The 23897-nt window shown below is 40.4% G+C and overlaps 1 protein-coding gene across 1 annotated transcript in view; it reads left to right on the forward strand.

Moving 5' to 3' along the window:
• The first annotated feature begins 3287 nt into the window (after positions 1-3287).
• Positions 3288-23897, forward strand: part of LOC116716171 (transmembrane protein 47-like) — a 28201-nt gene continuing 7591 nt past the window's right edge. The window contains exons 1-2 of the mRNA XM_032557054.1: positions 3288-4287; positions 19363-19503. Coding sequence (XP_032412945.1) covers positions 4059-4287; positions 19363-19503 — 370 coding nt within the window. The 5' untranslated portion in view covers positions 3288-4058. The remainder of the gene's footprint in view (positions 4288-19362; positions 19504-23897) is intronic.

Genomic DNA, 23897 nt, shown 5'->3' on the forward strand with positions numbered 1-23897 from the left:
CTGTTGTGCAAATGGAATAGACAACAGGTGGAAATTATTGGCAATTAGCAAGACACACTCAATAAAGGAGTGGTTCTGCAGTTGGGACCACAGACCACTTCTCAGTACCTATGCTGTCTGGCTGATGTTTTGGTCAGTTTTGAATGTTGGTGGTGCTTTCACACTCGTGGTAGCATGAGACGGACTCCACAACCCACACAAGTGGCTCAGCTAGTGCAGCTCATCCAGGATGGCACATCAATGCGAGCTGTGGCAAGAAGGTTTGCTGTGTCTGTCGGCGTAGTGTCCAGAGGCTGGAGGCGCTACCAGGAGACAGGCCAGTACACCAGGAGACGTGGAGGAGGCCGTAGGAGGGCAACAACCCAGCAGCAGGACCGCTACCTCCGCCTTTGTGCAAGAAGGAACAGGAGGAGCACTGCCAGAGCCCTGCAAAATGACCTCCAGCAGGCCACAAATGTGCATGTGTCTGCACAAACGGTTAGAAACCGACTCCATGAGGATGGTATGAGGGCCCGACGTCCACAGATGGGGGTTGTGCTCACAGCCCAACACCGTGCAGGACGCTTGGCATTTGCCAGAGAACACCAGGATTGGCAAATTCGCCACTGGCGCCTTGTGCTCTTCACAGATGAAAGCAGGTTCACACTGAGCACATGTGACAGACGTGACAGAGTCTGGAGACGCCATGGAGAGCGGTCTGCTGCCTGCAACATCCTTCAGCATGACCGGTTTGGCAGTGGGTCAGTAATGGTGTGGGGTGGCATTTCTTTGGAGGGCCGCACAGCCCTCCATGTGCTCGCCAGAGGTAGCCTGACTGCCATTAGGTACCGAGATGAGATCCTCAGACCCCTTGTGAGACCATATGCTGGTGCGGTTGGCCCTGGGTTCCTCCTAATGCAGGACAATGCTAGACCTCATGTGGCTGGAGTGTGTCAGCAGTTCCTGCAAGATGAAGGCATTGAAGCTATGGACTGGCCAGCCCGTTCCCCAGACCTGAATCCGATTGAGCACATCTGGGACATCATGTCTCGCTCCATCCACCAACGTCACGTTGCACCACAGACTGTCCAGGAGTTGGCGGATGCTTTAGTCCAGGTCTGGGAGGAGATCCCTCAGGAGACCATCTGCCACCTCATCAGGAGCATGCCCAGGCGTTGTAGGGAGGTCATACAGGCACGTGGAGGCCACACACAATACTGAGCCTCATTTTGACTCGTTTTAAGGACATTACAGATTACCAGGGTTTTCGACCTCTCCCCTGACGTACCGAAACAGGGTCAAAAGACCCTGAGTCCAAACTGACGACTCTGATGGCTCAAATTAGCATCCCTTCTTCAATTGTAAATGTGGCCATTGACCGTCAGGCCAGAAGGTAGGAGTGTGAATAGTCCATGTTGGGGGTGGGTTCGATCTATGATGGTATCTATGATACCTACAGGAGATCAGATCTCCTGTAGGTAATGCTCTTCAGTCTAGTTTTGAAGCATACATGAAGTGTTTTTGGAGAGATGTGACCTTTTGCAGCGGATCCATGATGTTGTGCTGCATTATCCAGGTCATTTTGCCAAATGTACATAGAGTTTGCAAAACATACAATCTGTTTCAAGAAATATGCGAAGGTTTTTCTAAAAGAAATTAGTAATGTTTTTCTTTTAAATAAAGCTAAGTGGGTTTAAAATGACAGTTTAGAAATAAACTAACCAAATTAATTGTGTTGATCCACCTCAAAAAAATCATGCAAAAAGTGTAAGCAAAAGAAATCTGGGAGACTTTGCACATGCAAATTTGCATGCAGCCTTTTGTGCTGTGGAGGATAAATAGGTGACTGCTTCACCTATTTAGTTCACAAGAACTAATGGCATTTATTTCAGTCATAATCTTGCGGGGGGTGACCAAGGTTCCATCACTATGTGACAGCTGGTCAGCAAACCTGGCAAACATGATTGACATGGCAGCACTGAATGCACATGTGCTTTATCAGGCATGCATTGGGGTGCAGGAGAGACGGGCGGACTTCCTGGTTGAGCTTGCAAAAGAGTTCGGTAACTCTCATGTGAGTGAGAAGAAGGCACACAAGGAAAAACTGCTTCGGCAACAACCTTCCACACCCAGCTCAGGCAAAAGGGCGAAGTGTCAGGTCAACCATCGATGCAGGATGCGTGTCCTGAGGCCGAAACATCATCAGTGACCACTCACACCCCCACCATGGACTGTTCTCCCTGCTGCCCTCTGGAAAGAGGTTCCGCAGCATCCGGTGCAGGTCCACCTGGTTCCGAAACAGCTTTTTCCCACTTGCCACCAGACTGCTGAACTCTTAACTGGACTGCACTCAAAAACTGGTCTCCACTTTATACCTTGCACATGTACAGAGCTAAATAACTTCTATTTTACTGTCAGTCCTGCACTTTATATTTTATATTTAGATTTATATTCATATTTTATACTGTATTTTATTTTACTCTGGAGTAACCTCACAACATTGGAACCTCAAACATTGTCCTGAGCCGTATGCAACGAAATTTCGTTCTGTATACACCCTGTGCATGCAAAATGACAACAAAGTCAGTCTAAGTCTAAGTCTAAGTTTAAGTCTAAGGAACAATTGTGCAACTGTGAGATGCGTTGAGGCCATTAACAGGGTAATTATAAGGTAATGGCCTTATTTACAGAACAAAAGCACCTGCTAGATAAAATCCTTCAGGTCAGTCGACCCATCTCTGGGGTCCAAAGGTAGAAATGTTAAATGACCTTTCTCTGGTACTTCCAGTGTTAAAGTTGGATCAGCGTGTAGTGTTATTTCACTTTAATTTTGTGTGTGGCTCCAAATCCAGGCCTCCATTGGTTAATAAATTTGATTTCCATTGATGATTTTTGTGTGATTTTGTTGTCAGCACATTCAACTTTGTACAGAACAAAGTATTCAATGAGAATATTTCTTTCATTCAGATCTAGGATGTGTTATTTGAGTGTTCCCTTTATTTTTTTGAGCAGTGTATATATACAGTATATATATAAATTAAAGAGCAGATTTGTATTTTATGACACTCATAATCCAGAAATGCATTTTTTTTGTCATTCATTCACTTGTGTTAAATACAGAAAATGCCAACTACAAATCTACAAATGCATTTTCACCATTGTTTTGCGCCCCCTCTGGAGCAGCGCCCCAATGCGCCACTGAATGACGGAAAGCGGGTGGAATATATATATATAATTTTATATATAAAAAAGATATATATATGTGTTGTTTTTTTTCATTATTTTGGAGACTTTTGAAGGCAGTTAGCTGCGCTGTACATTATTTGTTGCTATCACAGTAGCGGGTTGGCTAAAGACCCACGCCAGACTTCAGAAGTTTGATTACAGGTGTTATTTTCCTTCCACTTTACAATAGCAGTCTAATATTTGTTGTGATATCAAACCAAATCCCAACAGATTAAACTGAAGTTTGTGGTCGTCAGATGGTTTTAAATGAGTTTCTCACCCTTAATTTGCATGCACATGGAAATCCAGAAAATAGATTACAAAGCACATTGAAATATTATTGGAAGAGGACTGATGTGTTTTACTAATGCCAACTGATCAGTTTGATTGGTGCGCCTTACGTGATGTCATCGCACCTTAAAGCAGAATTAGAAATTTACCCAGTCCTTTTTTTTTTCTTTCTTTTTCCAATCTTTTTATTATTATTACTCACATGTAAAATTCTCCATTAGAAACTCATACTTCATCACAAAACTGCGACATTACGCTCAGTAGGTGTCATGCATGTCTTCAGCTCCTAAGTGTTCATCTGGTTGTCTCTTTAGGACCCGGCTGCACCTGCAGGTTTTTCTGAAGCCGCTGACGTCAGCTGGAAACGGCGCAGGTCTCCGCCGCGCGGCGGCAGCGGCGCCCCAACAGGCGCAGCGTCCGTCCAGCGCGCATCGAATCGCAGAGGCGGCTGCCGCACTCCGCCACGTTCCCGCGACGCGACGCGCCGCGACGCCGTCTCTCCCATTCCCACGCATGCACCCTCCGCTTCGGCCGTGAGCCCTCCGCGCCTCTCCGACCCCGCCATGTCCTCGGCCGTCACGGAGACGGAGGAGTCGGCGCACAGCTCCCCGCTGACCCCGCTGAAGCTGGTCGGGCTGGTGTGCGTGTTCTTGGCGCTCTGCTTGGACGTGGGAGCCGTGATGAGTCCGGCGTGGGTGACCGCCGACGACCAGTACTACCTGTCGCTGTGGGAGTCCTGCTGGAAGCCGGGGAGCTTTGAGAAGTGGGAGTGCAACAGCACGCTGGACAAAGGTACACCAGGCGGACACAGTCACACTACGAACACAATAAGAAACCTCTAATATAGACAAAGAGAATGGAACTGAAACACAGTAATTATTGTGGATATGAAATGAGAAGCTTTCATCAGGAGAGAGCTCCTCTGGTAGAGTATGTTTGATCTCTTTTTCTTTGTAAGAATTCATCATAATTTTTCAAAGTTTTATTTAATTTTATTTTATTTTTTCCTGACGCTACAGTTTCCACCACAGGTTTACTTTCAAACCTCACACCTTTCATGGAAGTGACAACTAACACAGCGAAGGTTAACTGTATGGAATGAGAACATGGCAAAAGTGTATTTCCCTGTGGATGTTATTTTCAGAAGCCAACACATTGTGATGCTTTCAAGTGTTTCTCTATAAATCTGAAAAGTGTGACACGCTTGTTGATTCAACCCCCTATGAGTTTCTTGAACAACCTTTCACAAGTCATTTTAGGGTATGCCTTGGCACATCACTGACATCTAAATTAATGTTCTATATAATGGACAATAAAACATAAAATTACTGTTCTAGGATTTGTTTTATTTTCTACGTTTTACTTTAGAATTGCTTAATAATTCACTGCTGCTCAGGCAGAATAACTTTTAGAAAAGTTGGCTGTAACTTGCAAAGAGTTTTGTCACTAGTTTCTAAACGTAGCTTGTGCATTTCTTTCTTTCTTTCTTTCGTTCTTTGATTGTAATTTGACAAAATGAGCTAAAAAACAATGTACAGTTACATTCCATTGTAATCCCGGTCGTCTTCCTTGAAGGTCAGCCTTCGCCGTCTCTCGTCTTCTACAGCCTCCATTAGGTTTCCTTTTAGGATTGTCCGGCATTTCCCTCTTCCTGTACCTGCTAAAGAAAAGCGCCCTCCTCCCGCAGCATGACACCGCCACCACCACGTTTCAAAGTCAGGACTGTGATTCGCAGAGCTGATTGTCCAACCAGTGGATCTTTGGTGTGCTCCGTGACTCGTGGCAAACCTCCAACCTGACTCCTCCGGTTTTCCCTTTGCCACTCTTCCGTTCCACAAAGGCCAGATTTGTGGAGGGCCCATCAAGACTAATTACCTTGCATCAATTTCCTTCAGCCGATTATTTATGTCTCAAACACGACTGAGGAGCTCTGGGGTGTTGCCACTAACTTGAAGCTAATTAATCCACGTCCATGACTCCAAACGGCAGGAAGGTGTGGAGGGGGGGAAAAAATGCTGTCTCATTTCTCAGTCTCAGTTCTGGTTTGCTGTTTGTTGTTATATCCAGCCGTATTTTACTAAGTGATAGCGAGGTTGTGTTTAAGCCCCGACTCCCTGGGAAATGACTGATGACTTGTTTGCATACCAGTTTGTTGTGGTGCTGGACTGAGTCGTGAGTGTCGGTGTCTGCAATGTGTGTAGAGTGTGTGTGTGGGCGTGGGGGTGTGTGTGTGTGTGTGCCAGTAAGAGGCTACCATCTTGAGCTGACCTATTTCTGGACATTCTTCTCTGAAGCCCTTGTAAATATTTCATGTCACACTCTGATTTCTCTGTTGTTGCGTCTCCGTTCCCCTCCCTCCCTCTCTCTCCATCTCTCCCTCTCTCTCCCTCATAGACGGCAAACACACACACATTCTTTCTTTGCTATTCACACATACCTACTCACATCCAGGCTCCAGACCCAGACTCCCTAATTAGGTGTCTGTATGAGCGTGTAGGTGTCGGCTGGTGTGTGTGTGGGTGTGTGTGTGTGTCTTGCCATTGCACCCGCATTGATCTTAAAAGTAAGTTCTGTCTTGCTTGTCCCAAATGTCTTCGGTTTCTTTAATTGGGTCATTTTTTCATTCACTAATGGCTCTGTTTTTTTTTCCTAAGATATCAAACTTAGCTGAAAGGTGTTGTAAAATTCTACGTAGGCAAAAACTTTGGAAGACGTATAACACAATCGCATGACATTATACACTTACAGTGCACTTTGTTACACTGTAAAAAAAAACGGCCTCATTTTACGGTAAAAAACTGGCAGCTGAGTTGCCAGAAGTTTACCGTCTTTATACGGTAAAAGTCTGGCAACCAAAACTGCCATTTTTTTACCGTATTTCTAAAATACGGTAAAATTCTGGCAACCAAAGCTGCCAGTTTTTTACCGTATTTCTAAAATACGGTAAAATTCTGGCAACCACAGCTGCCAGTTTTTTACCGTATTTGCTAAATGCAGGATTTCACCGTATTTTTGAAATACGGTAAAATTCTGGCAACCACAGCTGCCAGTTTTTCACCGTATGTTGTAAATGCAGGATTTTACCGTATTTTTAATATACGGTAAAATTCTGGCAACCACAGCTGCCAGTTTTTTACCGTATGTTGTAAATGCAGGATTCTACCGTATTTTTAAAATACGGTAAAATACCGTACTTCCTAAAATATTTTAAAAAAAATAAAATGTGGTTTTGCCGTAGTAAATACGGTCATGCTGACTGAGGCATAATATCTACATGAGTGAAAAACACATCCAGACTGTATGATATATTGACATTTTATTGTAAACCCTCCCCCCCAAAAAAAACTTATGGTAAATTACTGGTCTCTGTTCCTACCAGAATTTTACCATACAAATTATAGTACAACAACCAAGGAAGTGTAACTTGTCAAGCATTTCTATACAGAAAGTTATAAAGAAAATAATTTCTAATTAAACAAAAATACAGATTACGAGTAATCCACTTAAAGAAACAATTTCTATTTAAAAAGTCAAGTTAAAAAAAGAACTGATTCTATTTTATGTCCAGTTTCCTCACGGTATTACTGAGATCTGGAAAACAAAAACAAAACAAACAGTATGTGTCCACATAAGAGATAACATATTGTAGAAGACAAAATGGTGATAAAAGGATTCTTGTTCTGGGTTGAGAGTCACAAGTCGCTGAGATCAGACGTTGCTCAGGATGGTTGTAGTCTTCCCAGTCACAGGTTGAAATTGAGACTCGCATGTTGTCAATCGGGTGTTTCCTCTCTGCTGGAAAACAAAAAGAAAAAGTTAGAAAGATGCACTACATGAACATCTTATTCGCTTAAATGTTTGTTTCACCTTTGTTGACTTGCATATGGACACAGGTACTTCAACCAGGTGGTGTGATCATTTCTGACTGAAAATTCAGTAGTTAAACCTTTGTTTGTTGTCAACAGGTGTGATCCTCTGGTCTGCAACCAGACAAAATACACAAACTAAAAACAAATATAACTGTTTTAGGCAATTTATGAAATAGATACTCACCATTTATCTGAGTCTCATGAAGGCCAATAGGTTGTCTTCAACCATTTATGTAAGTTACATTTCCTGCAAGCTAGCAGAAACAAAGCTGTAAATGTGAACACTTTTCATACAGGCAAACAAATTGATACAGCTGAGACAATTTATGCTAGGTTAGTTTTTCTCAGTCACTTTTGGTGCATTTCTCGAGTCATTGTTGGCATTTACAAAACAGTAAGCGCATTTCTCAAAACAATTTGTAGAAACAGGAAAAATAGCATTTGTTTGCTTTCAAAATCCTTAGTTCAGCTCTTAAAATCCTGTCTGTTAACATATCAGTGACTCAAAATAATAAGTTATAGTCTCTCTATGTACAGATAAGACAGTCAAATCGATTAGTCATGAGAAGAGACTACAAAAGGATCATTTACGCCAGTGTTTCTCAACCCTGGTCCTCAACGCCCCCCTGCTCTGCATGTTTTAGATGTGCCTCTACTCCAGAACAGCTGATTCAAATGATTGGATGACAATCAAGTACTGCAGAAGCTTGTTAATCATCCAGAGATACAATTCAGGTGTGTGGCAGAAGGGAAATACCTAAACCTGCAGGACAGGGTGACGCTGAAGACCAGGATTGAGAAACACTGATTTACGCTTTTGCTATAATTTATTCATGGACCATGCCATGGTGATTCAGAAAGAAAAAGACAGAAATGCAGAGAACAAAAAAAGTAGAAAAGGAGCCACAGGACAATCTCCTCAAGGAAAACTGTACAGTGCTGTAGAAATTACATTACATTTTAATTTCCATAGTCACTTTGTTCCTTAACTCCACTGAGGAATCTTTTTTCCTCAGTGGGGTTAAGGAATGAACAGTAGGGTGGGAGGACCTCCATCAGCATCATGTTGTGGGTCTCAGCCATGTCCTGATGTTGGACTGATGGAAACTGGCAGATGTCCTCAGCCTCTTCTGACTCTTCTTCTGCTTTCCTCCCAACTATTTCCTCCTCAGCCTCACTCCTCTTCTTCTCTCTGGCTGTTCACTCTGCCCAGATACTTGTTCATCAGTTCTCAGACATGTAACATTGTGTTGTGTTCTGACTATATAGAGCATAATGTTGCCAACTGATGGTTCACAAGATGCACCTCCAATCTGTTTCAGAAAACTGGTTGATCGTTGGTTGAGCTAATGGTTCATACACTGACCTGTTAGAGAAACTCAGGACTCACTTGGGAGCAATTTACCAATTCAGGACAGATTTAGAAAATAATAGAATATAAATTAATTAATATATGATTCACATTATGACAACTTTAAGACTTATGCATGTTAAGACTTACACAATGAACTGATGCTATTTTGGAAGTTGAGAATTCAACACAGACACGTTGTTGTCCTGTTGTCCTCATTTTCTGTATACACCCTTTATCCTCCGGGTCAAAATGACCCGTCTTCAATAAACCCCCAATATAAGCAGCTTAATTGAATTTTAAACACCAAATTCTATCTTGTATATTGTCACTCACCACAAAATGTGTGAATACTTGACTTTTCCCTCTCCACTTGAATTTCTATAGCTTAAGAAAAAAAATGTGCAAAATGAGTTTCGAATGCATTTTTATTCATCACAGTGACTAATTTTCTTTTACTTTTCTCCAGTGAACAAGAGGATGTACAATACAAAAATATGAAAAATAACATAACCCATTCAACTAATTGGCACATGTAGGGCAGTATGCAAGTGCACAGCCTTTGCAGATATATTTCTTACACCTGCAGCACACAGTATGTGTTTTACAGTCTGAGGGCAGAACTGACATCTCTTCCTCTTACTTGGCTTAGCTGAGGAAGTGGCTGTGGTAGATGGATCCTCAGGTTGATCAGGAGCTGCTGCACTCTGAATAGCTTTCACAACTGCTGCTGAGGCTTCTGTGTGGGGGACATGCTTCCTTCTTTCAATGAGTGGAGTTACAAGTGCCTTTCCTAGCTGCTCCAGGAACACCCTCTTCTTGTTGTGCTTATGAGACATCCAGGTTGGGTTGATCTCTATCCAAATCACAAAGGCATTGTAGGAGGACACATCAATGATGTTGTGGAAGATGACCAGGGGCCAGCGGGCAGTCATTCTTCTGCAGCTATATGCTCCAATCACCTTATCTAGGTTGTCCACACCTCCTTTGTTTCGGTTTTATTCCAGGATGATGATTGGCTTCCTGTCCTCACGGTCACTAATGTCGCCGTCTTTGTGCAGTGTGCTCAGAAGAACTACATTCTTGTTTTTCTTTGGGAGGTAGGAAACTAGAGTGGTGGTGGGTGTGAAGGCAAACTTTGAGGAGAAGACCTCTCTCTCCTTTGACCCAAGCAGTGCAGGTGGGAGCTCAGGCTTGTTCTTTTGAACTGTACCAACCATGGTGATCTTCCTCTTCAGGAGCTGCTGTCCGAGTTCATAAGAGTTGAAGAAATTGTCACATGTCACATTGTGACCCCTCAGTCCCTCTGTCACATCAAGCACAACTCGCAACCCCTGGTTCTTCTCTGGGCATCCACTGGTTGACTTCCCAGTATAGACTTGCATTTTCCAAGCATAGCTTGATTCAGAAGCCACCCATGACTTGATCCCATATTTTGCTGGCTTGCTGGGCATATACTGCCGGAAAGGACAACAACCTTTGGACAAAAGACATTAGCATCAGTGATTAGTATCAGTGTCACAGAAAACAGTCAAAGAAATCAATAGTGAAAATCACTTTTATTACAAATATGAAAACAGATTACCTCTAAATGGAACCAGTTGCTCATCCACTGTTACATCAGGCTCTGGATTGTAGAGGTAGGGCAACCGCTCCACCCACTTGTCCCATACCTCTCTTATGGCTGCAAGTTTGTCTGTCATACGTCTTGCTGGTCTTGATTCACGGTCATCAAATCGCATCAGTCTTGAGTAGGTGTGAAAGAGTTTGACTGGCATTGTGGCTCGGAAAATTGGCCTTCCACTCTCTGCTCACTTCTGCTACTGATTGATCTGAGACACAACTAAAACTTTGTAACATTTTATGGTTTGTAAATAACTCTGTGACCTTGATTTCAACTCCATTTGCCTCACGGGTCATTTTGACCTGAAGACCATCTTTGTACCTTTTTTTGTACAGCTTACATGGAAATGAGAATAAAAGCAACACTGAACTTTTTCTATTGTCTGGGCCAATCTAGGAAAAGTCTTAAAATCTCAAGTTAAAAAAATTACATTTAGGGGATTTTTTGGGGGGGGGGGGGGTTTAACACAGTGGCGGGTCATTTTGACCCGAGGACAACAGGAGGGTTAACATATTTTGATCAAGACGATAAAAGCAAATTACAATTATAAAAGCATAGAAGTGTACATAACCAGCTACATGATGTACAAAAGCAAAACTTGCAAAACTAATTGTTTTGATGTGCAGAAGTGACACAGTAATTTGAAGATTGAACAGGTAGTTTTAAGAATTTCAATTCTGTTCTGAGAGATGCACCCAAACTGAGAAAAGCTGTAAAATATTAATATTTAAATTCTCTTATCTTCAAATCCTTCAACTGTCATGGACCCAGTGACTTTAGTGCAAGTATTTTGGGTGTGAGAGTCAAGAGGTCAAAGGAAAATATTAAATAATATCTCTGATGCCAAGCTTTATACTTCTAAGTATTACCAAAATATTGAAACAAAAGCTAACATGTTCTTCAGAGATTTAACTTGCATGCATGAACATTTCACACTCAAAGTAATTCAAATTAATTATTGAACCAAACTTGGAAAAAGTTGCTTCTGCCATTAACAATAACTTTAAGCACATGTAGTCTGAAGTAGACCAGAAATATAATCTATGCAGCCGTTCCTACAGAAACATTAATGGAAGTGTTGCATCTGTGAAGATTAAATGTTCCATATAGTAAAAATATCTAGCTGCAGTGCATGTACATAAACAGCATGGCTCAGAAACTACACATTTCTTTGTCAGTTGGTTAAAGTTAGCTAACTTCAGTTGAAACCGTGAAAGGGACTCACCTGTGATGTGTTGCCCTTCTCCTCCTGAACGTGCAAAAATAGCAGAAATTTGATTTCAAAGACAGTAGCAGCATCTTGACAAGGACCAGGCCTACTGGGCTCTCAGCACCCTAGTTAGCAACCTTAGTTAGCACAGTGACTTTACTGTGTTGAGTTCAGGACACCACTACAGGAACAGAGTTAAAAGAATCTTGCTGCTGATGCTGAAGGATCAAGCAGCAATGCAAACTAGATAATTATTTGTTTACATGACAAATAACAGTCTCCATTTACTGTAAACCCTACTATTTATCACAATAACAAAATGAAAAACTCTCTAGACCAGGGGTCCCCAAACTACGGCCTGCGTCATTTGGTCTGGCAATGCCGGATCTGGCCCGCCTCCTCATACCAGAGAGCATTCAGTGTATTTTTTCATATATTGTATTTTCTGGTTTGTGGATTTCTCTTCAACCACCAGGGGGCTCTTGAGCAGATGTTAAACTAACTTTCCCTCAAATATATACTAGTCAGTCCCAGTCACCGTTTCACTCACGGTTTTTTCCATTTCCATTCTGGGTAAAAATCTATCTAAAAGCGACCGCGAATGTGTCGTAGTCAGCAACCCCCCCCCCCCCCCCCCCCCCCGTCGACAGTTTCAAAGACAGAACAGCCCCCCCCCCCCCCCCCGCCGACAATAAGTTTCTAAGGTATCTTTCTCCAAAAACTAAGACCGGCCCCCGAGCAGAGAAAGGAACAGCTATGTGGCCCTCGCAGGAAAAAGTTTGGGGACCCCTGCTCTAGACTATTCTCTACTAATAGCACAATATTTAAAACCAAGTGTGGGATTTGTGAAACTTCAATGATGGGTGACTTTACAACTTGTATGATTTTGGATAACACTAGAATTGTTCTTTATTGAAGTTTCACAAATCAGATAAAGGTTTTACAAATCCCACACTTGGTTCTAAATATTCTGATATGAGTTGAGAATAATCTAGTCCAGATTTGAAGAGTCTAGGTGTTGTAGTTTTTTAGCTAGAGTAAATTAAAGATGCTGATTGCAGTGAAAAATTAGGTGGAATTGCCCTTTAGCCATTTCCCAAATTGGAAGCAGCAATTGGAAACCAACTTCAGCTTCATTCAAGCAAGAGGGGCTAACATACAGTTCTCTTAATGTTAATGATCAAATGCTCTCATAAATGATGGTGGCGTTGGCTGTAGGAGTTTGCTTTGCAATCGGTGGATCGCCAGATCGATGCCTGGTCTACTGCTGAGATTTCAGTTTGGTGTATTAAAGGCATTATTAAAAAAGAAACCAAAATATCACACCAGCATTCTGTTCTTTGTAAAAAATTATTTTGCAGTCTTGTTTACGCTTTTACATTGTAGATCTAAACATCAGCAAAATTTGTAATTTTGGCTGATTGCTACTGTTAAGTTTAGGGTAATTAACTGCTGGCAATATTACAATTTTTTAAGAACTTTACAATTACTTATATTTTTACACTATATTTCTGTATTTTCTACATTCGTGACTGTCACAATTATTTAGGATATATGTTTATTCAGTTATGATAATGCCATGTATTTTCTACGGCAGTATAATGCTGTGAATATTCTGGTCAGTAACTGCTGGCATTTTACAATTTTTTACCGTAAATTTACTGACTTTCTTTGCAGTTTCGACTTACGGTAGTTCCATGTAATTTCTACGGTAATGCAATGTTTTTGGATACGACGGTCAAAAACTGTTGGTTTTTTACAGTTTTTTACCGTAAATTTACTGACTTTTTTTACAGTGTAGGCTCACCTTGCTATTACCTGGTTGGAGCCCATTTAACCTCACTTTAATTCTACATTACCTGTACTTAGCAAGATATTCTTTTAAGATTTTAGTTAGTCCACGTTAAAATGCTGCGGCATCTTAAACGATGCTAAATTAGTGCCCAAAAGTTGGACCAAAGTGCGTCAAGAAAACGCCCTTCATGTAATCACACCATGGATTCATGCCTTCATGATGTTCACATTAAATTCTGACCCCACCATTTGAATGTGGCCGCTCTCATCAAGACTCATCAACGTTCTACCAATGCATCATTAGCCGTGTTTACACCAGCAGTTTTGCTTTTCTTCAGTTTTGCATTTTGAAGTATCGCAGTAGAAAAGAGATTGGTGGAAACGGCAACATTCAAAGTAAACCTCCTCAATTTCGAAACATGTTTCTACGCTCACTTGGAGTGTTTTTCTTGTTTTGTTTTTTTTCTTTTTGGCTTTTCCGAAAAAGAAAAGCTCAAAAGGGGAAATGGAAACACATTTGCAGAATAACTTCTAATGTAGCAAACTGTGTGTGGTCCGTGCTAGCTTGCTATCTCTATAACTTGTTTATTACAGCCACATGCAGAGTCAACATCTGATGACATTACACACTATATAGCCTGGTTGATTCACTAACCAATAAATGGACCAACAGAATGCTGTCCTTGGGTTATCCAAAAATTCATCAAGCTAATTTTTAAATTGATGGCATTAGCTTATTTAAACAGCCAACATTAGCTTATTTAAACCGACAACGTTAGCTTAGCTTAGATAATTTTAGTTTATTTAAACAGACAGCACTAGCTTGTTTAAACTGACTGTGTTAGCTTAGTAAAACAGATAGCGGTAGCTTAATTTTACTGGGAGGATAACTATTTCACAGTTGCTGTTACAGAAGGTCTTCTGACCTTTTTAAGTTGCTCATTGTCGTAGTGCTAGCTTACAGCGTTAGCACAGTTAGCTGCTGTCAGATGAAGTGCAACAATTAGGGCAAATGGGAATGTTTGTGTAGATTTTGACACTTGTGAGAACCTTTGAAAAATTTGTTCTTCTGGTATTGATTATAACGAGATATGAATTATTTTAACGACCCTGAAACATGGAATAATTAGAGCATTTCTCACATAGTGTCATTTTTCAACTGTTTGGAAGTAGATGCAAAACATGCTGCAGGCATGGGTTTTGTGCAATAAATGCATCCAGAACTCAATCAGGTCCTTGCAGAAACCTCAGATGCCGAAACACTCCAGTGGGCTTTTGTCCTTACAGGCAGGTACCAGAAGCTTCTGCCTGTCAGTCACATAGGCACCCTCTGAGACATTTAAGCGCAAAGCGAGGCTTCGTTTTTCTTGCTTTTGTCTCCTACGGCATTGTGAGATCAGTCATCAGTGAAGACAGAACACCCGCCCTGCCTAAATTTGGTCTCTCCATTCTCCCCTTCTGTCATCTTTCTCTTTCACTTGTATTGATCCACTCTGGGCTTTTTTTTCCCCACTGGTCCGTACAATTGAGCAAGATTTATTTATTTATTTTTTGTTTCATACATCTTCTCGTCTTCCATTGTTTCTTATTCCCCCCATTTTTACACGTATTCCCTCTTTGCTCTGCTGTCCTTAATGACTCCTTTGTTTATGCATTAATTATTTTCTCATTGTTGTATAGCCACTCTCTCCCTTTGCTTTTTCTCCACGGTCACGTTTCATCTCCCTCTTTTTGTTTTCTTCCTCCCTTCCCGACTGCGACTCCCCTCTCAGGGCTCCCTCCAGAGATGCTCCTTCTATTTGTAGCAGCTGAAGAACGAATCGGAAATCATGTAGTATCCGGCTTTATGGCAGATAGGTGCAATAGTCACCAGCGTTCTTACGTGGTAGCATGCTTATTTTATAGTATATGGTTGTTTGATCTGCTGATTCCATGTTTGATATTCTTGCAATATAGAATCTTGCAAGCCACCTGAAAAAATTCAGATGTGCATCGTGTTCCAGATGGTGTAAAAGTAACAGCATTTAAGAAAAAGAACATCCATAAGCTTATTCATGTTGAGGAAACTTGATTTTACAGCTAAAGCTTTTTTTTTTTTTTTTTTTAGTCTGAGTTGCTGTAAATATATATATTTTTGAAAAGTTCTAATAAGAAAAGTCCAATATAGTTTTAATAACTCAGTTTTTGTTAACTTTGTGTTTTGTTTTTGTTTATTTTTTTGCCCCCAACAATTTGGTTTGATTCAGAATAAATGCGTCACATTTCAGTTTTAATCGCGATGTAGCGCCATTTAAGTGTTTTTTTCCTCGAAAGAAACTTTACGGCTTATTAACAAAGCATTTTCAAATATATTACAAAGCTAAAACATGGATCTGGCTTCTGTGTTCAAACAAAGATAAACCTCCTTCTCCTATTCCGAAACCCTTTTGCAACACATTTACAGCGTCCGACTTGTAATATCAGGTCTTCAAGGTGATCGGATTGGTAAATAATTATGAATTCATAAAAATTTAAAAGAAAATGGCCTCCTCCAGCTCTAAATGACAGTCATGTTTCCAGGTCTAGTGTCTGGATGAAAAGGGGGACTGTGCCTGTAACGATTGGATGTGTGTGTTTGACAGAACAGAAAACGGTGTAGATAATCAATAAGCGGCGGGTGATTGTGACTTGTATTGTGACGTTCTTCGAGGTGGTCGATACGACTTGAGGAGTGATATATACGGTAAATGCAATCCATTAGGCGTTTATTTTGTCATTTATTCATTTTCTCTGGCCGTCAGAGGGACAGGATGCAGCTCAGTGCCAAAGTATTTACTCCACTTTAAGAAATTGAACTGAGGATTTTTATTCCACATTTCGACCTTCTTTGCAGATAGACATCTGAAAAGTGTGGAGCACATGTGGGTCAGTAATTTTTAAACCATCTTCCACAGGCATTTGAAGTTGCAAGTCATTTGGGACATGGCTCTGGTGTATACATTTGCTTCAGAATGGCAAATTCATATATTTGCCACAAATAGAACAGCAAAAATATTTGTCACTAAATAGTCAACTGTTAGTTGCCTCTTCTAGTCAACTAAATAGTGAACTATTTCGATTGGATGGACTTTGACTTCACCACTCTGATGGACCAACTTGCTTCAGAATGACCTCTATAATTATATTTGACTTGGCCATTCTAGTTTTCGCATCTTTGCAACAAAATGAATAGCCTTAAGGGCTCTTGATCTTTATTTACTTACTTTTAAAATATTATAATTAAAAAAACTAAATAATTGAAGTGAAGATCCACGATACATCCTCCAAATAATCTCTAATTTGGCTTTGATTCTTGAACGTGATGGTGGGAAAAGTACGACAGGCTGAGACGTGGCTAACGCTAAAAGATTAAGCTAACTTCTTATCTCCTTGCTAACATGTGAAGCGCTCCTAATTTGTCTCGGTGTACATTAGCTTCTATAGCGGCGCTGTGTTTTAAAGCGGCTGATCTGCCCGACAGCTCGGCCTATCTCTGCAGGATAAGGAAAGAAATGTGACAGCGTGCCATGCTAATCCCGTCACATGGCAACAAGTCACATTACAGCAAAAGGTATTTTGCAGTAAGCAGAAGCACAGAACAACATGAGGCCTGTGTGTGTTACAAATCTGCACATTTGCCGGCTCCAATTTAAATGTTCTGCTCCAAACCCGCCTGTTTGTGTGCAGCTAGAAGAAAACGGCTGGCTAATGTAACTGGGTCTATATTAATAGTTGTATATTTTCATAAAATGTTTTCTTTAATGTATTTGTCTGCTTATACTTGACTGTCCTTGTGTTCCTCTGTGTCTGCTATAAGGGGTTTAGTCCTCCACCTCCGCCCTACTTTCTTCTTCTTTTGTTCAGGGTCCTCCAGAACTATTATAAATATTAAGTTATTAATTTCCTCTTCCCTTTTGTTACTCGTTCCACTGGAGAGAGCCAAGTTTTACAATCCATTGGAATACTTTCATGTATATTGTTCAAATGTTTATTTTTCCTTCTGTATTAATGATAGGTGTTTGGATATTTTCATTTGAGTTGCTATTACGCCTTTATAACATTTGGTGCATGCCAACACTATTATTTTGTATAGGTCGAGTTGGAGAACTGGAGCACATGCTAATGTGCTAATATGCTAATATCTCCCGATTGACAGATTAAATGAACGGAGACCGCTTCCAAACCCAGACTTGGCGTTTGGTGGTTTTGTCTGATCACAACATAACACACACAGCGCAGACGTCCACCGGTCACACTGACAGAAACACCATGGTAGGCCTATTTTACAGCAGGCGTCCTGCTTTAAGTAAAAGGAAAAACTCATTGTATTAACGAGCCAGTCCACTTTCACACCAATGAAAACTCGGGGGCTGAATTTTTCTTCTATAAACCAAGAGCATGCGCTTTGAGTTTAAAAGCAGGATTCCTTATTTTAACTCTCACATGCTAATATTCTCTCCTCTCAGTCCTCAGCATCTTGCATCAGCTAGCAAGATGCTACTAGGCTTGTAAGTTTATCTGTGTTTGCAACTTTTCTTTTCTGCGGGAGGAGCAAGATTAAAACACGACCAAAGATGTTTATGCAAACCGTGTAAAGTTTGAGAAAACCTCATTTTGATGATGTTTTGAGAATGAGAGCTGAGAAATTTTTTTGAGAGAGAGAGAGAGGATTGGAACTTATACGCCCTCAAACTGGAAATGTATCCCCTTAGATGATTGAAAACAGTGTTCTCATATAGTGTGAGAGTTAAAACCACTACAGTCCCTACATTAAGCATGACATTTTTTACCCTTTCATTCATTTTACAAATCAGTCATGATCAACAAATTTCTTTCTTTTTTTTGACATAAACAATCCCAAAAAAAACCCCCAAACCCTTTAATCTGAAAGTGAAAACTGATTTCGACACAAATAATGACAACTAAATCAAATGTAGCATAAAATAAGGATTTACGGTAGGATTTATCACTTAAAAACCTTTATTGAATGTTACATTTACAATCAAACATGCTTCATTCAGTTTTGATAATATCTAATACACTTCAGTGTTCAGCTCATTGTACATTTCAGTGTGAGTTTGGTAGGTGTGTGTGTTCTTGCTTCTCACTGCCCTTCAACCTCAAATGCTCCCCATATACAAACGTAGACAGATTTTTGACAACAAGCCAGTGAAGCTTTTTAGCCAAGGCCTTTTGAAGGCTCAGGTGCTTTTGCCGCTCTCAGTTCTTTACCTTTACTCTCTATCTCAATGTCCCGAACCCACCAACCCCGTCCCCCCTTCCTGTTACCTTGCTTTACTCATCCATTTAGACTTTGTTCAGTTTCTCCTCTCCTGCAACGGGCAATTGCAATTCTGCTTTTCCAAACACTCCTCGTTCTGTCTTGCTTCTCTCTTCCACGCCTTGTTTGCTCCCGCGCCGCTTTCCGCCGATAAATGCATTATACCTGATGCTTGTAAATAATAGAGCAGTGCAAAATGAGAATAATTTGTCTTGTTGTTTATGTTCTCCCAAGAGGCATGCTTAAGGCCTTTTTTTTTTGCATTCGCTTCTCAAAATGCAAAAAAGAAAACCAAAAAAAAGCATAACGCTGCTATTTTACGCCTTGCTTGAACTCCTTTTTTGAAGGACTACAGTTGGTTGTTTTTCTAAAAAGAAAAAATGCTCACATAAACACTGATATTTTTGAGGCTGGGAATAGTACAATGAGCATAAAGTCTAAACGTTCCTGTTAAAATTCCAGGTTTTGTTTAAAACTGAGCTCTACCTTTTGATACAATTACAGCATTTAAAGACCTGCCATCGTTTCTTAATTATTTTATTTTTTTACCAAATTAGCTTATTGTACAAAGGTATCAGTCAGGAGAAGGGTACAGAAATCCACACCATTTTCTGTAAAGACTGACCCCATAATGCCAATCACTAATTTGCATCAAATTTTCATGTCTGTAAATATTTTACTGTTTTACTTCTTCTCTTTCCCCCCATCCTCCCCTTCCAGACTGGCAGGTTGCCACACTGGCCTTGTTGCTAGGGGGCGGAGCCTTGGTGCTGATGTCATTCCTAGTCGCTTTGGTTGCCGTGTGCATCGGTACAAGACGGCGGTTCTACGCTCTCGTTGCCTTCATGCTCTTCGCCGCAGGTCAGCGCACACTCTAGACGAAACACTGCGCCTTGCAAAAATACTTGGACTTTTTTTTTTTGTCACGTTGTCACATTACAACCAGAAATTTCAGAATATTTTATTAGAATTTCATTCAATAGAGGAACACAAAGTAGCGAATAACTCCGAAGTGTTTGTGTTGCCGAAACGAAATCCTTTTCTGACTTAACAGTCTAAGCAAAGTCTGTGATTTTAATGTTAAAGGTCCTACTTAGGTCACACACTATTTAATTACACAATTTTCATAAGGTTTTCAAATGAAACTCTCACGATAATCCTTATTTCCTCATTTAACCCAACACACACACCGGCAGTCTCTCACACTCACAGTTTTCCGCTCTCTCACTCTTCAGAGGAAATCCTATTTTCATGGTCGACTATGAAATGTGATGTCACTCCCGCCTCTTTAACTCGCCCGTCATCCCCTCACTTCAAGTCCAGCAGCAACCCAGCTCCTCACAGCGTAAAATAAGGAGACATTTTTATTTATTTATTTATTTTCTTATATCTGCGATGTGATTTATTTTGAAAAGCAGGATCTGTTTCTTAGCCGTAGCGAACAAACCTTAGCATGACTGCAGCCAAGTGGAAACCGTCCCGACTTTAAAGGATGACGCAAATGTGAATATTCCAATATTCCATGAATTAAACATCTTCTTTTTTCTACTCCAGCAGTTATTTTGCAGCTCTGCTGTTGAATTGTGCTTCTGTGGAACTTCCTTTAGTGTTACTGAAAACACGCCTTGTTACAAGAATGGAGCCTCAGCATATGTTCCTCTAATAGCTATAATTCTATGATTTCCCTCAGATTGCTTTAAGATTCTCTTTATGTTAAACACAGCAGGGTGTCTTGTGATAAAAGGCCTCGGCCGCCGCTGCGAGACATAATGCTTCAGCAATATAAAGCGGTTCGCTTTTGCAATTTGCGAACAATGTGTTGCCTTAGTTACCAAGATCATACTGCAAGCGAAACAGAATTGAGTGCTCAGGCCATCTGGAGTTTAGGGTTAACTAGAATGCACAAGATCAGCAGCGGCGGAAAAAAAATCAGAGTTTTACCGATGCGGCAGCGTGTGACTTTCAGTGTTCTTAAAATTGTTGACACACCAGCCTTGAGCTTTTAAGCGACGCCTCTAAAGCTCTGCTGTGGTATTTGCTAGCAAGCTGCCATTGTCGGATCGTTTCGGTTCTGGACGTTAGAAGGCCGACAGGATTTGTTTACACATCAGGAAGTTTGGAGACTATGGAGGCTTATGTATTTTTATAACCTTCCAAAAGCATTTAAAAACCATTGAGCTTCGAACATTTTGTGACGATAACCACAAACCTAAACTTATCTTATTGGACTTTTCGGTGGTAAAAGGAACATTATACATTACACTTACTGTGGTTTCAAAATGTTATTTAAAATAACTTTTTGTCCTTGTGAACATTGTGTCCTCCCATTCAGAATGCAAAAGTAAAAGAAAGAAAAACAATCAACACTCAACATGTACTTCTTTTCCTTTGATCCGAACTAAACAACCTTTTTTACATGACATTTTAAATACTGACCACAAAAACTACATGAACCCTTGATGAATGATTGATTTTTTTTTTTTCACACCAACATCCACTTTGAGATTTGTTTGTAACACCACCTGTGTTATTTGCGTAGTACTTTGTGTCATGCATCCACTTTTTATTTATTATTTTGTATATTCAGAAGAGCGACAGTTTGACGCTGGAGCTTGTTTTCCTCTCTGGTCCCCCAAAAGTGAACTCCAAACTGCTAGCTCATTAAAAAAAACAAACTGTAAATTTTATTAAAATGAGTGAGTCCTTCATGTCAAATCAGCACCAAGAAACAGTGTCTTTACAAAATTTCTGTGAATATTTTCCTGCATATAAAAGGAAACTAAACTGAGAAGCAATTGTTTAGAATTGGCAAGAACTAACTTGACCCAAAGTGGGAAAAACACACTCTCTTGCCAAAGGAAGAAGCCTTGCTTAGAGACAACTTCAGTATGAGTTTGTCTGCTTCATGAAATGAGGGGCTGAGAGTGCAAAAACGAAACAAACTCAGAAGCACAGGGTTAGGTGTACCTACGGCGATGGTGCCATATCTAAAGAGATAAAGAGTTGTGGAAAAGTACTTCCCTTGCCTACAGATTTCTTCTGTTTTTGCTTTTTTTGTCATTCTTAAATCTTTCAGATCATCAATCAGATTTTAATGTCAGAAAATGATAACCTGTCTTATGTTTCCACATATTTAATATCATAAAAGGACCCCGCGCCCATTAATTAATTTTGATTAACCTCATTTTGGAGGCTTTGTTTTACGAACCCCCAGGCCTGATTACTGCCTGACTGTCAAGTCAAGAAATTGCTTAGCTAATACTTTGCTGACAACATGAGGTAGACTACAAGATCTGAAAAGCAACACATAATGCCCCATTTTAAACAAAGTCAAGAACAGATGAGAGACGGACCACAATAACAGCCAATATTCATGGCTTAGTGACTCAGAAAAGATTTTGGAGTAGGCTACTCAAAATCTGGGCTTAACTCTCATTTAGATTCAATTCACAAACTCAAACTTAGGAATTTAGCCAATGTGGCTAGATTGAACAAATTCTGTAAAAAAAGAAAAAGAACCAAAATTTCTCTAAATTGATGTAAAATACTCATTGGACAACCCAAGATCAAGTCTAAGTCCAAGACCAAACCAATGAGAAATCATTTTTAAGGATCACTAAAATGGTTGTTGCTGAAAATGTATACAGAAAATCTACCTGTAGCACCTAGCTAACATCTGATTTCCACTAACGTCAACGGCCTTCTAGATTTTGTAATAAACTTTGTCAATATAGTATCGTATAGTTGGAAAGGTTCGGGCATGAAAGCACACGAAGCCAATTAAGTAAGTTCTAGCAATTGCACAGATGACTATAAAGACATAAATACAGAGGGTATAAGGGACACAGACAGAGAGTAGTTTGTAAATCAACACAGAAGACCTTTGGGAGTGACAAACTAGGACATATTGAATAAGAGTGGTTTTCTATCTTATTTGTCTCGTAGTTTGCTTAATACAGAGCACTGGGCCTTGCAAAAAAGCATTAGGAATAATACTTTGCTGCATCTACAAGCGAGTGATGAAAGTTCATTCACTCACTAGACAATGAGATGCATCTATCAATGGCATGTTGACTCAAATAACAAATCAGCCATCCACATGGCAGAAACTCAATACATTTAGGCATCTAGACGTGAAGACAAGTTTCTGAAGTTTGAACTGAACATCAGAATGAAGAAGAGAATCTAAGTGACTTTGAATGTGGCATGGCAGCTGGTACCAGATGGGCCGATGCTAGTATTTCAGAAACTACTGAGCTAATAGGATTTGTCACAGCCGTACATCTTCTGGGTATACATAAAATTGTACTTAAAAAGAGAAAATATCCAATGAGGACAGCAAGCAAAAATTCTTTGACGTTAGAAGTCAAATGGGAACAAGGCTGACTTCTTTAATATAATTCACATAGCTACTCTAAAGATAACCACAAAAAAAATTACAGTCAGGATTTGCAGAAGATCCAACTGCAAGGAGCTGAGGACCACTTTTGCCTCTGGCAGCTAAAAACAGGAAATGGTTACAGTTCACACTACCACACCAAACTGGAACCATTATAGAGTACAAGAATGTTGGCTGGTCCAATGAGCCTTTATTTTGTCTCCAACATTCAGACTCTAGAATTTAGTGTAAGCATCAAACCCTCAATTCATTCTGATTTGTATCAACAGTTCAGACTGGTGGTGTAATGCTATTGTGGATATTTTCTTAGCAATTTCTTGGGTCTTTTGTACTAACTGAGCATTGTTTAAACTCCACAGCCTGCCTTGCATGGCAGGCACCTATTGTTCTACACCCAATAGAACGTCTCTTTATATATATATATTTTGTCTTCCGTTACCGTTAATGCGGCTCGTACCGCTGCGTGCCCACCCACAAAGGTGGTATCACAAAAGCGAAAAATGAGCAAACTTTCCAACTGCCGAAACGCAGAGTGTAACTGAAACCAACTGCTGCTCTATTAGAGTGAGAAATGAAGTGGATTTTTGACCCCAAAACAATTTTGAAATCACCATCATCCCCACAAATATCGCCCGATTGGTATCAAACATTGATATGAATGCCTGCTCTCGTAAAATGTTTTCGAAATTTCTCTAGGGCTTACGGTTTTCTGACAAGGTGCTTCAGAGTGAAATCATTCGCCAGGGTAACTGACAGATCTCACAGATTCACTTCCATGTATTACTGGAAAATTTCTGAGCTCTGCATACACCATATTTTTCTCATCACTGCAATTACTGTGAGTGAGCTACAAATA

This window comes from Xiphophorus hellerii, chromosome 24, assembly GCF_003331165.1.
Source record: "Xiphophorus hellerii strain 12219 chromosome 24, Xiphophorus_hellerii-4.1, whole genome shotgun sequence".
Classification (NCBI taxonomy): Eukaryota; Metazoa; Chordata; class Actinopteri; order Cyprinodontiformes; family Poeciliidae; genus Xiphophorus; species Xiphophorus hellerii.